Source organism: Thalassophryne amazonica, unplaced genomic scaffold (assembly GCF_902500255.1).
Source record: "Thalassophryne amazonica unplaced genomic scaffold, fThaAma1.1, whole genome shotgun sequence".
In the NCBI taxonomy this organism is placed as follows: domain Eukaryota; kingdom Metazoa; phylum Chordata; class Actinopteri; order Batrachoidiformes; family Batrachoididae; genus Thalassophryne; species Thalassophryne amazonica.
This window is the reverse complement of record NW_022986277.1, coordinates 15,378-31,740: the sequence shown is the minus strand read 5'-3', so window position 1 is coordinate 31,740 and position 16,363 is coordinate 15,378. Positions and strand designations below refer to the sequence as shown.

At 40.1% G+C, this 16,363-nt stretch overlaps 1 protein-coding gene across 1 annotated transcript in view; it reads right to left on the bottom strand.

The window, feature by feature from the left end:
• The window catches only part of LOC117505949 (CREB-regulated transcription coactivator 2-like), a 104,192-nt gene extending 94,141 nt beyond the window's left edge, over positions 1-10,051 (bottom strand). The window contains exon 1 of the mRNA XM_034165485.1: positions 10,008-10,051. Coding sequence (XP_034021376.1) covers position 10,008 — 1 coding nt within the window. The 5' untranslated portion in view covers positions 10,009-10,051. The remainder of the gene's footprint in view (positions 1-10,007) is intronic.
• Positions 10,052-16,363: the final 6,312 nt, after the last annotated feature.

The window sequence follows — 16,363 nt, the reverse complement described above, 5'->3', positions numbered from 1 at the left end:
TTTTATTTGTTATTATCTATCATCCACCTGGTCGTTACTGTGAGTTTCTCTGTGAATTTTCAGACCTTTTGTCTGACTTAGTGCTTAGCTCAGATAAGATAATTATAGTGGGCGATTTTAACATCCACACAGATGCTGAGAATGACAGCCTCAACACTGCATTTAATCTATTATTAGACTCTACTGGCTTTGCTCAAAATGTAAATGAGTCCACCCACCACTTTAATCATATCTTAGATCTTGTTCTGACTTATGGTATGGAAATAGAAGACTTAACAGTATTCCCTGAAAACTCCCTTCTGTCTGATCATTTCTTAATAACATTTACATTTACTCTGATGGACTACCCAGCAGTGGGGAATAAGTTTCATTACACTAGAAGTCTTTCAGAAAGCGCTGTAACTAGGTTTAACGATATGATTCCTTCTTTATGTTCTCTAATGCCATATAACAACACAGTGCAGAGTAGCTACCTAAACTCTGTAAGTGAGATAGAGTATCTCGTTAATAGTTTTACATCCTCATTGAAGACAACTTTGGATGCGGTAGCTCCTCTGAAAAAGAGAGCTTTAAATCAGAAGTGCCTGACTCCGTGGTATAACTCACAAACTTGTAGCTTAAAGCAGATAACCCGTAAGTTGGAGAGGAAATGGCGTCTCACTAATTTAGAAGATCTTCACTTAGCCTGGAAAAAGAGTCTGTTGCTCTATAAAAAAGCCCTCCGTAAAGCTAGGACATCTTTCTACTCATCACTAATTGAAGAAAATAAGAACAACCCCAGGTTTCTTTTCAGCACTGTAGCCAGGCTGACAAAGAGTCAGAGCTCTATTGAGCTGAGTATTCCATTAACTTTAACTAGTAATGACTTCATGACTTTCTTTGCTAACAAAATTTTAACTATTAGAGAAAAAATTACTCATAACCATCCCAAAGACGTATCGTTATCTTTGGCTGCTTTCAGTGATGCCGGTATTTGGTTAGACTCTTTCTCTCCGATTGTTCTGTCTGAGTTATTTTCATTAGTTACTTCATCCAAACCATCAACATGTTTATTAGACCCCATTCCTACCAGGCTGCTCAAGGAAGCCCTACCATTAATTAATGCTTCGATCTTAAATATGATCAATCTATCTTTATTAGTTGGCTATGTACCACAGGCTTTTAAGGTGGCAGTAATTAAACCATTACTTAAAAAGCCATCACTTGACCCAGCTATCTTAGCTAATTATAGGCCAATCTCCAACCTTCCTTTTCTCTCAAAAATTCTTGAAAGGGTAGTTGTAAAACAGCTAACTGATCATCTGCAGAGGAATGGTCTATTTGAAGAGTTTCAGTCAGGTTTTAGAATTCATCATAGTACAGAAACAGCATTAGTGAAGGTTACAAATGATCTTCTCATGGCCTCGGACAGTGGACTCATCTCTGTGCTTGTTCTGTTAGACCTCAGTGCTGCTTTTGATACTGTTGATCATAAAATTTTATTACAGAGATTAGAGCATGCCATAGGTATTAAAGGCACTGCGCTGCGGTGGTTTGAATCATATTTGTCTAATAGATTACAATTTGTTCATGTAAATGGGGAATCTTCTTCACAGACTAAAGTTAATTATGGAGTTCCACAAGGTTCTGTGCTAGGACCAATTTTATTCACTTTATACATGCTTCCCTTAGGCAGTATTATTAGACGGTATTGCTTAAATTTTCATTGTTACGCAGATGATACCCAGCTTTATCTATCCATGAAGCCAGAGGACACACACCAATTAGCTAAACTGCAGGATTGTCTTACAGACAAAGACATGGATGACCTCTAATTTCCTGCTTTTAAACTCAGATAAAACTGAAGTTATTGTACTTGGCCCCACAAATCTTAGAAACATGGTGTCTAATCAGATCCTTACTCTGGATGGCATTACCCTGACCTCTAGTAATACTGTAAGAAATCTTGGAGTCATTTTTGATCAGGATATGTCATTCAAAGCGCATATTAAACAAATATGTAGGACTGCTTTTTTGCATTTACGCAATATCTCTAAAATTAGAAAGGTCTTGTCTCAGAGTGATGCTGAAAAACTAATTCATGCATTTATTTCCTCTAGGCTGGACTATTGTAATTCATTATTATCAGGTTGTCCTAAAAGTTCCCTAAAAAGCCTTCAGTTAATTCAAAATGCTGCAGCTAGAGTACTAACGGGGACTAGAAGGAGAGAGCATATCTCACCCATATTGGCCTCTCTTCATTGGCTTCCTGTTAATTCTAGAATAGAATTTAAAATTCTTCTTCTTACTTATAAGGTTTTGAATAATCAGGTCCCATCTTATCTTAGGGACCTCGTAGTACCATATCACCCCAATAGAGCGCTTCGCTCTCAGACTGCAGGCTTACTTGTAGTTCCTAGGGTTTGTAAGAGTAGAATGGGAGGCAGAGCCTTCAGCTTTCAGGCTCCTCTCCTGTGGAACCAGCTCCCAATTCAGATCAGGGAGACAGACACTCTCTCTACTTTTAAGATTAGGCTTAAAACTTTCCTTTTTGCTAAAGCTTATAGTCAGGGTTGGATCAGGTGACCCTGAACCATCCCTTAGTTATGCTGCTATAGACTTAGACTGCTGGGGGGTTCCCATGATTCACTGTTTCTTTTTATTCACCTCTTTTTGCTCTGTATGCACCACTCTGCATTTAATCATTAGTTATTGATCTCTGCTCCCCTCCACAGCATGTCTTTTTCCTGGTTCTCTCCCTCAGCCCCAACCAGTCCCAGCAGAAGACTGCCCCTCCCTGAGCCTGGTTCTGCTGGAGGTTTCTTCCTGTTAAAAGGGGGTTTTTCCTTCCCACTGTCGCCAAGTGCTTGCTCATAGGGGGTCGTTTTGACCGTTGGGGTTTTTCTGTGATTATTGTATGGCTTTTGCCTTGCAATATGAAGCGCCTTGGGGCAACTGTTTGTTGTGATTTGGCGCTATATAAATTAAATTGATTTGATTTGATTTGATTTATATAGTGCTGAATCACAACAGAGTTGCCTCAAGGTGCTTCACACAAGTAAGGTCTAACCTTACTAACCCCCAGAGCAGCAGTGGTAAGAAAAAACTCCCTCTGAGGAAGAAACCTCAAGCAGACCAGACTCAAAGGGGTGACCCTCTGCTTTGGCCATGATACAGACATAAATTACAGAACAATTCACAAAATGAATACAGAGGAAATGCTGTTGTTGCACAGGACAGGAAGGTCTCCAGCACAAATACCACACCCATCTCTGGATGGAGCTGCACCTTAAACAGAGACAAAAAAACAGAATCAGGCATCAGCAAGACAAGAAATACTGTATAATTTGTCAGCATTAAACAACAACAAAAACAGGAAATACTAAGGTGATCGCCGGCCACTAGCCCCTTTTAGATTCACTAAAAGACCCAGACTTTAGGTAAAGTTGAGGCCGCTGCACACTCCATTTCCTAATAAAATGAATTAAAAGAGTAAAAAAGCGCAGAACTATACTATGCCAGCATGCTAGCCATACGAAAGGGAAAATAAGTGCGTCTTAAGTCTGGACTTGAAAGTCTCCACAGAATCTCACCGTTTTAGTGAAGCAGGAAGATCATTCCACAGAACAGGGGCATGATAAGAGAAAGCTCTATGACCCGCAGACTTCTTATTCACCCTAGGGACACAAAGTAGTCCTGCACCCTGAGAACGTAAAGCCTGGGCCGTTACATAAGGTTTAATTAGGTCAGCTAGGTAGGGAGGTGCCAGACCGTGAACAATGTTACAGACAAGTAGCAGAACCTTAAAATCTGATCTCATTGGGACAGGAAGCCAGTTAAGGGATGCCAAAATGGGTGTAATGTGGTCGAACTTTCTGCTTTGTGTCAAAAGTCTGGCTAAAGCAATTCTGAACCAACCGGAGACCCCTAATGCTAGACTGTGGTAAACCAGAAAACAGAACATTGCAGTAGTCCAATCTAGAAGAGAAAAACGCATGGATCAGGGTCTCAACATTAGCCATAGACAGGATGGGACGAATCTTTGCTATGTTTCGCAGGTGGAAGAAACCAGTCCTCGTAATATTTCTAATGTGGAGGTCAAAGGACAATGTAGGATCAAAAATTACCCCAAGGTTCCTCACTTTGTCAGTGTGATGTATGACACACGAGCCGAGGCTGAGAGTTAACTGGTCAAATTGATGCCGATATCTCACTGGACCAAGAACCATCATTTCAGTCTTATCAGAGTTTAAAAGTAGGAAGTTTCTAGACATCCAACTTCTCACTGATGCAAGACAATCTTCTCAGGATTTTATGTGGATGAGATTACCAGCAGATATCGGCCTGCATAACTGAGTATCAGCATAGCAGTGAAAGGTAATCCCAAAACACCGCAATATGTGCCCAAGGGGCACTATATAAAGGGAGAAAAGCAGGGGGCCTAAGACGGACCCCTGTGGAACCCCAAATTTCATATAACTAAGGTTAGAGGTAGTGTCACTGTACAAAACACAGTGAGAACAACTGGTCAAGTATGACGTCAACCATGCAAGTGCACTCCCAGTAATCCCAAAATTATTTTCCAGCCTATAAAGTAGAATATGAAGATCCACGATATCAAATGCAGCACTGAGATCTAACAGCACCAGAACTAGGGATGGGTATCGAGAACCGGTTCCTTTCGGGAATCGTTAAGAAATGATTCAATCCACCGACATCAATAAGCTTTGTGCTTAACGATTCTGTTATCGGTCCTTCAGAGTGGCGTTGTTTTGGCGGGTGTTTGTCAGGAAAATGATCATTTCTCTACATTGATTACAGACCCTGCAGCGGGTCCTTAATCAACTTTTCTGCAGCGCGACTTTGCTTTGAACCTTGAACTAATCGAAGCGTGGTTTGCAGATTGCTTCGTTTATTTCTTTCTTTCGCTTAATTTTCCCCCGGTAAAACCCTAAAGAGCATACGTCTGTGAGTATTATTTACCTTTTCTATGTTAAACCGACCTGTTATGGTCTTCTGAAACAGTTGATAGATGTATTTTATAACTTAAAAACGGGAGCGATGCTAACGCGTTAGCATGTCTATGGCATTTTCAATGTTAATGTTAGCATTTAGCAACTGCAGCCGTCATCACGTTCGGGTGCATTTGTTTTCAAATTGTAATATTCCTTAAATTTATTTTGCTTATATATTAATAATCTAATGATTATTATATACAATTTTAGAGACAGAGACAAAAAGAACCTGAATAGAAACACAACAGAAAATATATAATAGCAACTAACATAAATAAACAAATACATAGAGAAATAAATGTTTCCTGTGAACACCTAGTGACTCTCACACCTCCATTTCATCCCTGTCTTATTTAAGTTTAATGACAGTTTGTTTCGGTCAAACCATATTTTCAGTTTGTTAATTTCTTCAGTGATTTCCTCCAGAACTTTCTGCCAAACTAGAAAACTGCTGCATCCTAGTAAGCGCAGAATACTACTGGAATTAATTTGAATAAGGAAAGTTGTATTTTTTTTCCTCACCTAAATGGATTCAGCATTCACTCCAGTTTATTGTCTGGAATAGTCCCAGATTGCATTTCAGAGCTTCTAGAATTCAAACATTTTCGTGCAGGTGGTGTTGGGGGGTAATTTTGGGTTTCAGCTTTTTTGTTTTTCACCACTTTCATCCCCGAATATGAGTTGTGATTCACATTTGGGTGGATTAAAGTTACTAACTGGGACTCCTGTCTTGTTGCGAGAAAGAAACGAGAATCATCCTCTGTTCTGTTCACACAGCTCCAAACATTGCGCGGCTCTCTGACAAGTCAAGATAGAACGATAGAATTCAGTCTGAATTAATAACTTCAAAACAAAACACAGTTTTGTTTATTTTTATTTATGTCCAGAGATCAAGGATACAGTGACTAATTTCATATTTATTTACTTTAAGACTCAAGGAAATACATAGAAAAACCTGTAAAGCCTACTTTTAGTACAAAATTCACGAGGTATCGATAAGGGAATCGGATCGATAAGCAGAATCGATAATGGCATCGATATCAATAAAACCTTATCAATACCCATCCCTAACCAGAACCGTAGTGCTGTCCGAATCCAATGCAAGCAGTAGATCATTCACTACTTTAGTGAGAGCCGTCTCTGTGGAATCATATTTTCTAAAAGCAGACTGCAGTGGCTCAAAGAGATTGTTCTCAGTAAGACAGTCCACGAGCTGCTGTGACACCACTTTTTTTCCAGAATTATAGAGCAAAATGATAGATTTAAATTTAAATTACAGGTGGGCGTCCATGAATAAGTGTTGTCACTGTGTCGAACAAGAACTTTGAGTTATGCTTGTTTTTGTTGAACAAACCAGAGTAATAGCTCCACTTTGTAGCAAGTAGTGCATGCTTATAGTCTAAGATAGTATCACGCCATGCAAGGTGTAATACTTCTAATTTGGAACTACGCCATTTCTGTTCTAAACCTCTGGCCTTACGCTTGAGGTCACGCAGGTAATCACTGAACCTAGGTGTTTTGGGGGAGCGTGGTGTTAACACAGGTGGCGCAATCATGTTGAGTGCAGGTTTGAGCACTGAGTTTAAACTATCCACAAGACTGTCTACTGACTGAGAATTTTCCAAATGTGAAGCTAAGACATCAGGCAGTCTAGCTTCGAGTTCAGTCTTAGTTGAGGAGTTGATGCATCGCCATAGTGATATATAAGGTTGTTGTTCCACTAAACACGGCAGCGTAACTGTAAACTTAATAAGTGGGTGATCAGAGACCGTTGATGTAAGAGGCATGATGTCAATATTCGTGACAATACCACATGTGAGACCCAAATCCAGGGTATTTCCACTAATGTGCGTCGAGTCCCGAATGCATTGCTGAAATCCTAATACATCCACAATTTCCATAAATGATTTGCAGAGGGGATCAGAAGGCTTATTTATATGAACGTTAAAGTCATCAACGATCGGAATGTTATCTGCACTAGTTGACAAGTTAGAGATAAATGCACAAAATTCATCTAAGAATTCAAAATATGGGCCACGAGGCCCATATACAGTGACAAAGTAATACAGGTGATTTTTATTCTTCTGACCTTGGAAATGTGTAACATCCTGAGCAGCACGGAGAATCAGATGCTCAAACGAGTTATATTTGTGACCCCACAACAGCTAATAAGCTAAACTTAGATTTATAAATAAGAGCAACACTCCCGCCTTGCTTCGCATCACGAGGGACGTGAGTAAATGTACAGTGAGGAAAATAAGTGTTTAAACACCCTGCAATTTTGCAAGTTCTCCCACTTAGAAATCATAGAGGGGTCTGAAATTTTCATCTTAGGTGCATGTCCACTGTGAGAGACAATCTAAAAAAAAAAAAAAAATCCAGAAATCACAATGTATGATTTTTTAATAATTTATTTGTATGTTACTGCTGCAAATAAGTATTTGAACACCTGCCAACCAGCAAGAATTCTGGCTCACACAGACCTGTTAATTTTTCTTTAAGAAGCCCTCTTATTCTGCACTCTAGCCCTGCACAAGGCTGGGATGGACTACAGGACAACAGGCAAGCAGCTTGGTGAGAAGACAACAACTGTTGGTGTAATTATTAGAAAATGGAAGAAACACAAGATGACTGTCAGTCTTCCTCGGTCTGGGATTCATGCAAGATCTCACTTTGTGGGGTAAGGATGATTCTGAGAAAGCTCAGAACTACACAGGAGAACCTGGTCAATGACCTGAAGAGAGCTGAGACCACAGTCACAAAGATTACATTAGTAACACATGATGGTGTCATGGTTTAAAATCTTGCAGGGCAGCAGGGTCCCCCTGCTTAAGCCAGCACATGTCCAGGCCCGTCTGAAGTTCACCAGTGACCATCTGGATGATCCAGAGGAGGCATGGGAGAAGGTCATGTGGTCAGATGAGACCAGAATAGAGCTTTTTGGAATCAACTCCACTTACCATGTTTCGAGGATGAGAACAACCCCAAGAAAACCATCCCAACTGTGAAGCATGGGGGTGGAAACATCATACTCTGGGGGTGCTCTTCTGCAAAGAGGATAGGACGACTGCACCGTATTGAAGGGAGGATGGATGTGGTCATGTATTTGGAGATTTTGGCAAACAACCTCCTTCCCTCAGTAAGAGCACTGAAGATGGGTCATGGCTGAGTCTTCCAGCATGACAATGACCTCAAACACACAGCCAGGGCAACTAGCCAGGGCAACAAAGGCTACTGTATCAAATATTAACATTGATTTTTACAGGTGTTCAAATACGTATTTGCAGCAGTAACATACAAATAAATTATTAAAAAATCATACACTGTGATTCCGGATTTTTTTTTTTTTTTTTTTTTAGATTATATCTCTCACAGTGGACATGCACCTAAAATGAAAATTTCAGACCCCTCCATGAATTCTAAGTGGGAGAACTTGCAAAATTGCAGGGTGTTCAAATACTTATTTTCCTCACTGTATATGATGGTGGGCAGGCCTCATTTAAGGGGAGGACAGCTGTAGGTTTAAGCCAGGTTTCACATAATCCAATCATATCTAAGTGATGATCAATAATTAGATCATTAACCAACAATGATTTTGAGGATAGTGATCTTATGTTAATGAGACCCAGACTAAGGACCTCAGTAGGATTGACAGTTCAACTGTTTGGGTTTAGGAGTGGTTCCAGTGTAGCATATATAAGATGCCTAGAAGTAGGTTTAGGTTTGAGACATTCCACACGTGTTATATGTAGCAGACACGAAATCTTTGATATTACTGGAACAACCACTGGGCCATCCTCAATTTCAATATCATCCAATGTAGTCATGGGTATTAAGTTTGCAAATCATCTGTTTCAAGGCTCATTTCAAACAACTGTGTTTTTACAAATCTGTTTTTGTTTGAATGCTCACATCAGATTCAGACCAAAAGAACTAGTTCAGACGTCTGATGTTTCACGCAACGGAAAGTTTCCACTGTGAGCTTCACGTAACGAGCTGGTGGCTCTCCCCAAGCACTCACAAGCACCAGGCAACAGAATGAATAAATAATGAATAAACAAGGTTTTCTGACGTCCGCCAATCCGCATCCAGATCACCTCCAAAATTCAATGGAGTCCTCCATGCTCTAATATCTACATTGTCTTTATTTTATCTGAGGATCATATGTGTCACTAGTCTACCATCAATCAGGAAAAATACAAACTTAAATTTGTAGAGAATTATAACCTCACTGTGGTCCCTAAACATTAAGCAACACACCTCAAAGTCCACAATTGTTATTTTCTGGAATGGAACAATTGTAAAGTGGTGACATAGAAATCTATGACTAAGGGGGAAAATGATACACCCTAGTGTGTGTGTATGCACTAGTTTTTCTAATGGCTCATGTGACTCAAACTGTCACCCAACAACACACCCAGTGCCATTTTATAATATATAAACTTAAAAATATCAATTATATAAAGACACAAACTCATCAACTTTGATTATAATCCAGATCTCATAAGTCAGCATGCTGTAGTTGCTGTGTTTGGACATCGGACAGCAGTCATGTCACTGTTTACACATGCATGGCTTTCATTACTACAGCAACCGATGTGGATCAGATAACAGAAGCAAACTGCAACACAGACAGAGAGATCGGACCTGGTCACTTGCTGGACAGTCAAACTGTGAGATCACATTTAAATCCAGATTGAACTAATAGCCTGAACAAAGCCTAAGATCTGTTTAGTTTTAGAAAAAGCACACTTCGCAACTGTTAAAAGGCTTATTTTTCTGCTGCGGTCTCTGCGTCAAATATCATGATATATTAGTGGATGCACAAATAAATAAAATGCTCAAGCTTTAACCTCAGTGGTAGAGAAAGTCCACTGGGGGGTGGGGGGGATCACTGAACATGTTTTTAAACTCAAGCACAAATAAAGGTTCTACGAATCACAGCTTCAATTTAAACTACTGACAGAAACACAAAAAACAGAAATGTGTGATATGTGATTATTTTACACTTACTTCTTCTGCTTTCACCGTCACTCTGTCCTACAAGATCCAACACAAAGACAGGTTTAAGAAAAACTGATACTGCTGCTCGCTACTTACATTTAGAGAGACATATTTCAACCTTGGAACTGTTCTAGAGGATGCACAAAATTCAGCTCACAGGTTTGTAACAATTTTAGGAGTAAAATGAGTCCTTTCAGCAAAAGAACTTTGATATTCGAGACTGTGATGTGGACTATTTTCACTTTCAAATCTGCCGCTTGAAAGTGAAAATCTGAGGAAAACCAGGCACCTCTGACACAACTCCAGATGTACGTCAACAAGGCACGGCTGGATTTGAACCAGAGACCATCCATCTGAGATGCAACCAAGCGGATCCTGTAGAGAATGGCTATGTTAATGACTTACGCTAGCGGGGTAATATCAGAAAATCCAAACATTAAGATCTCACTTGTACTTTCATTAATCTTATGACTGTTTGCCACAGTTGCTTTTCTCAATTTCCAGCTCATGGTTCCAAAGTTGCTGACAAACTGATGTCTCACTAAGCAACTATAAAAACGGATCTACAAAGATGCAAAAGCAAAGCTCAGACTAACACCCAGGGGTCATACTGTCATGTTGCTATTTCCAAGTCTTCAAAACGTCATAAAAGTTCAAAGGTCACTGCAAGATCAGTGTTTCCTCTACAATATTATAAGCCTGGCAGATTACCAGGTTAATGAGCGCACCCACCAGGCCAGAAACATATTAAGAATCTTCTTTTAAGTAAATGTTATATATATATATATATATATATATATATATATATACGAGGTCTATTAGATAATAACGTGCGATTACACCAATCATGCTTGAACCCTCGTGCGCATGCCTGAGTTTTTTCACGTGTGTCGGTGACGTCATTTCCCTGTGGGCAGGCCTTGAGTGAGATGTGGTCCCGCCCTCTCGGCTGAATTCCTTTGTTTCACACGCTGCTCCAGACGGCGCGCGTTGCTTTATCAAAATTTTTTCTGGACCTGTGAGGAATATCCAAGTGGACACTATTCGAGAAATTAAGCTGGTTTTCGGTGAAAAGTTTAACGGCTGATGAGAGATTATGGGGTGTTTCTGTCGGTGTAAGGACTTCCCACAGAGCGGGACGTTGTGCAGCGATTCCAGGCCAGCTGAAACTCCAAACCTGAAAGATCTACAGAAGACCTGTATGGAGGAGTGGACCAAAATCCCTGCTGCAGTGTGTGAAAACCTGGTGAAAAACTACAGGAAACATTTGACCTCTGTAATTGGGCTTCTTAAAGAAAAATTAACAGGTCTGTGTGAGCCAGAATTCTTGCTGATTGGCAGGTATTCAAATACTTATTTGCAGCAGTAACATACAAATAAATTATTTTAAAAAAATTATTTAAAAAAATCATACATTGTGATTTCCGGATTTTTTTCTTTTTAAGATTATGTCTCTCACAGTGGACATGAACCTAAGATGAAAAATTCAGACCCCTCCATGATTTCTAAGTGGGAGAACTTGCAAAATCGCAGGGTGTTCAAATACTTATTTTCCTCACTGTATATTTTAAGCCAGAAATACTGGCAAAAATAACATAAATAATGAGCACATCACTTATCTTTGGCTTTTGTGTTTCTGAGTGCCTCACATTTTTCCACTCAACACATCTCATGGTTGAGGGTTGGGAATGTGTTGTTTCGGTGTGAACCACAAGGCCTAAAAACAAAAGAAATCAAAGGGAACCACTGGAGATACTCGTGAGTCTTGTCACACCGTCAAATCTAAAAACAAAAGTTTGGAGCAGATTTGCAATTTATAACTAATGCTATAATGCTAAAATACCCTCAGCTGTATGAGCATTGTGTTCTTTATAATTTGCAGTGGCTTAATTAATTATCAAGATCCTGCTGTCTTACATACAAATTGACATGCTCAAAAAAGGCCCTCAATCAATCAATCACAAACAATATTTATGTTTTAAGAGCGGATGTTGTGCAAATCAAGGAATATTTGTTATGTTTTTCTCATTAATACCTGCATTATTAATGAGAAAAACATAACTCCATAGTAAGCTAGCAGAAGTTAGTATGCACACTAACATCTGCAAAATGTCTTGTAATTGATTCCAGAGTTGTTATCAGGTTACAAAAACAGCATTTTCAGTTTTAGAAGTGTTTATTTCTCGCTAGCTTTTACATAATATATGACAAAGAGGTTATATCAACACACAAATGAAACAGAGTTTTGCAGCTAGCTACCAGCCTGTGATGTTACCACGCTAACCTCCGCAAAATGTCTTGTAAATGATTCCAGGGGTTATCAGGTTACAAAAACAGTTTTTTGGTTTTAGAAGTGTTTATTTCTCGCTAGCTTTTACATAATATATGACAAAGAGGTTATATCAACACACAAATGAAACAGAGTTTTGCAGCTAGCTACCAGCCTGTGATGTTACCACGCTAACCTCCGCAAAATGTCTTGTAAATGATTCCAGGGGTTATCAGGTTACAAAAACAGTTTTTGGTTTTAGAAGTGTTTATTTCTCCCAAGCTATTACATAATATATGAGAAACATGTAAATAAACACACAAAACAAAGTGATTTTGGACAGACTAGCCACTGATGTCACACTACTACTCTACACTGACTGGCTGTCAAAGCCGCCACTCAAAAACAAAACTGAACACAGTGAAAGAGAATGTGACTTTTTAACCTCTTAAAATAGGTCAAGGTTAGCCATCTCTGAACTTGTCCAAGGTCTGTGTCCCAAGAATGTTCCCTGTGAATTTGAAGACTGGCAATAATAGGACTGGACTTATGCTGAGCACAGACAGATGGACAGACAGACACAAAGCCTTCGCAATACCCGATGGCCAAATTTGGTTAAAAGATTAAATGCTTTTTCCAGTCACAACCCAGTGAGCTCTCAGGGATTAACGACATCTGGAGCCCATTTTAGAAAATGGACATAGAGTTATAAAACAATGCCACTTTTAACTCATTGTAATTGTCACAGAAAATTCATTTTAAATAATTATTTGTATCACATTGCATGATACCAAATCACACTAAACCTTTCCAATGATAAAAAACATCATTCCTGAATGTTATTGTTGTCCATGTATGTAGACACATCCTAACCACTAATCCAAGTAATTATATTTACAAATTCATTTTTGCATTTTTAAAGCACTACATATTGGTATGTTCACATAGTGAAATTGTGACTGGTTTCTTTAGTTTATTTCAGTAATATTAGTTTCTTGGACATCAGGCCCACATAATGAATAATCAAACCAATTATCTGAGCTCTAACATGATATGTTAAAAAGTTATGGCTGGATATATGCCTGTTTTGTGCATAAATTTGTGTGTCCAAAAAAAAACAAACAAACAAACAAAAAAACAAATGTATATTTCAACTGGCATTGTTGTTAAATTATAAAAGGTAGGACTACAATCTATATCTTAAAAAAATACCTGAATAAATAATAATAATAAACCTTTCAGCATCTACCAGTACTAACCAATCCATGTATTTAATGCTGGTGGAGATATTTTTTTCAACTGACAGAGTTTTTTCACCCTTGGAAACTTGGAAATTTCCCGCAACCTGATCCAAGTCCTCTCCATGCAAGGCTCCAAAAAACAAACAAACAAAAAAGATAAAACCACATAAAAGTTATTCCTTTTTACAGTTAGCTTACAAAATGCCTGACCTGTATTTAAAAGGCTTAAAATCCCTTAAAAGTCCCTTCTGAATCTGGGTCAAGATTCAGAAGGGACTTTTGGTGATATGAACGTATCAGAGTCCAACAGTAAATCTACATTTCTGCTTTTGTTTGGGATTTCTTTCTTCATGATAAGTAACATATTTTCTAAATAGGATGTGCTCAGGGTCTGCTCCTTTCTCTGCCCCTGACCAAGGCAGCGTCTACATCTGGGCGCCACACTGTGGCTGCCCACTGCTCCCTGTAGTTGGATTGTGTCTAACTGTAATTGGATACCGCACTCTCGTTTGAACCCTCCATGATATTGCGGAATTTGACCACTTACAGGGACCTCCATTTAATATATACACAGCATAACTTCACATGGATAAATGGTGGACTGTGTTGTTTTCAGCTGCAATCACTGAAGCAGTCGCAAAAAGTTTTTTTCTTTTTCGGTTCCCAGTGGAGAAGAAAAGACCTCGACACGTTTGAGCTCCGGATCATAAACAACTGCAACACATGTACACTTTCCCACCGCATCGTCACTTTTTCTTTGCATTTTCACTTTGTTTGCGTGTAATTTGCCAAAAAAAACCCAAAAAACTGAAAATACCATGTTTGGGACCCCGGAAGTACAGAAATGATGTCATATGCATCATATTTTACTCCTTTAGCGCCTGCCCCCAAGCGAGACGGCGGTGGCTTATTAGGATGGTTAAATGTAGAGGCTAAGTTTCGTTGTGTGTGCATACATATCATGGATGCTTAGGAGAAAAAAAAGACAGCAATGTGATTCATCTATAATATTCAAGACAGCAAAAGTTACCCCGAATGCCATAAGTGTTTGGAAAACCTAGGGCGGTCAAGGGGGGTCTGGAGGGGGGATGCCACCCTCGGAAATTTTGAGAATATAAGTGCACTTTGGTGCATTCTTTGGACTAATTTGGACCTGAAACAGCTATTTAATTTCTCTTGTGATCTCAGTATGTTACAACATGTGGCTTTTGAATGCATGTTGTGCATCCTGTAGGAGCATGTACACAACATAACAACACAATAGTTTACAAAACAGTTTAAACTGTTTACAAAACAATTGTAAAATTGAATAAACATATCACCACCTGTTACCACCAGCATGGTAGCTTGTTACCACCACCTGTTAAATATTACTAAACATATTTACCTGAAACAAAAACAAAAAAAAAGAAGCTGAAACCAGAAATTACCCCCCAACACCACCCGCACAAAAATGTTTGAATTCCAGAAGCTCTGAAATGCAATCTGGGACTACTCCAGACAATAAACTGCAGTGAGTGCAGCATCCATTTAGTGAGGAAAAAAACCCAGCAGGGGTGGTGGCCAAGTGGTTAATGCGCTTGGCTTCAGTGCAGAAGGTTCCGGGTTTAAATCCCACCCGTCACATTTCTCCATGTAATGTGGAATTGCGTCAGGAAGGGCATCCAGCGTAAAACCTGTGCAAATTCAACATGCAGATCCACCTTGGAGAAAAAACCCAACTTTCCATATTCAAATTAATTCCAGTAGTATTCTGGTCTTACTAGGATGCAGCAGTTTTATAGCTTGACAGATAGTTCTGGAGGAAATCACTGAAGAAATGAACACACTGAAAATATGGTTTGACCAAAACAAATTATCATTAAACTTAAATAAAAAAGGGATGAAGTGGAGGTGTAAAGAGTCACTGGGTGCTCACACGAAACACTTATTTATGTTGGGAAGGTGTCGTAACACGGACCCACAACAGGGGGCGCTAATGAACGGACAATGGATAAGGGAAGGAGTAACAATTTAATGTTGCACAAGAACACAACGTAAAATAAACAAAGGTACTGCCAATCACACACAAGAGGATTGCGGGCAGGCTCGAAGATAGGAGACCTCAGATGAACGAAGAGCCGGGACCCACACCGCTTCTACCACCAACGGCCTGAAGAACACCGAAGCCGCCAAGCCCCGAGTCCCCAGGTGGTCTCTGTCCTCCGTTGTCGGCCCTGGTACTGCTGGCAGAAAAAACAGAAGGTAGTGAGTGTGAATCCTCACACCCAGCAACCTTGATTATTGATTCTTGTGGAGGGAGAGCCTCCACCTCCAATCATACACACGTGCAGCTCCGAAAATCCAGTCAAGGAAATACCACCAGGAAAAAACAGCTGCAAAACAGATCAGATTATTATTTGACGTATAAGTCAGCAGAGAGATTACCTTGTATCGTAGGAGATTTCTCGGCGAGGAGGTGGAGTCGCCACCCGGCCTTTATGGTGATGGTGATGATGAGATGATGAGTGACAGCTGGTGTTGAGGATGATTGACGGCTGTCACTCCCAGTGGTTCTGGCGCCCTCTTGTGCTTGAAGCCCGCACTCCAAGCAGGGCGCCATCCGGTGGTGGTGAGCCAGCAGTACCTCCTCTTCGGCGGCCCACACAACAGGACCCCCCCCTCAACGGGCGCCTCCTGGCGCCCGACCAGGCTTGTCCGGGTGTCGGTGGTAGAAATCGACCAGAAGGGCTGGGTCCAGGATGAAGCTCCTCTTCACCCAGGAGCGTTCCTCGGGTCCGTAACCCTCCCAGTCCACCAAGTACTGAAAGCCCCGACCCATCCGACGGACGTCCAGGAGCCGACGAACGGTCCAT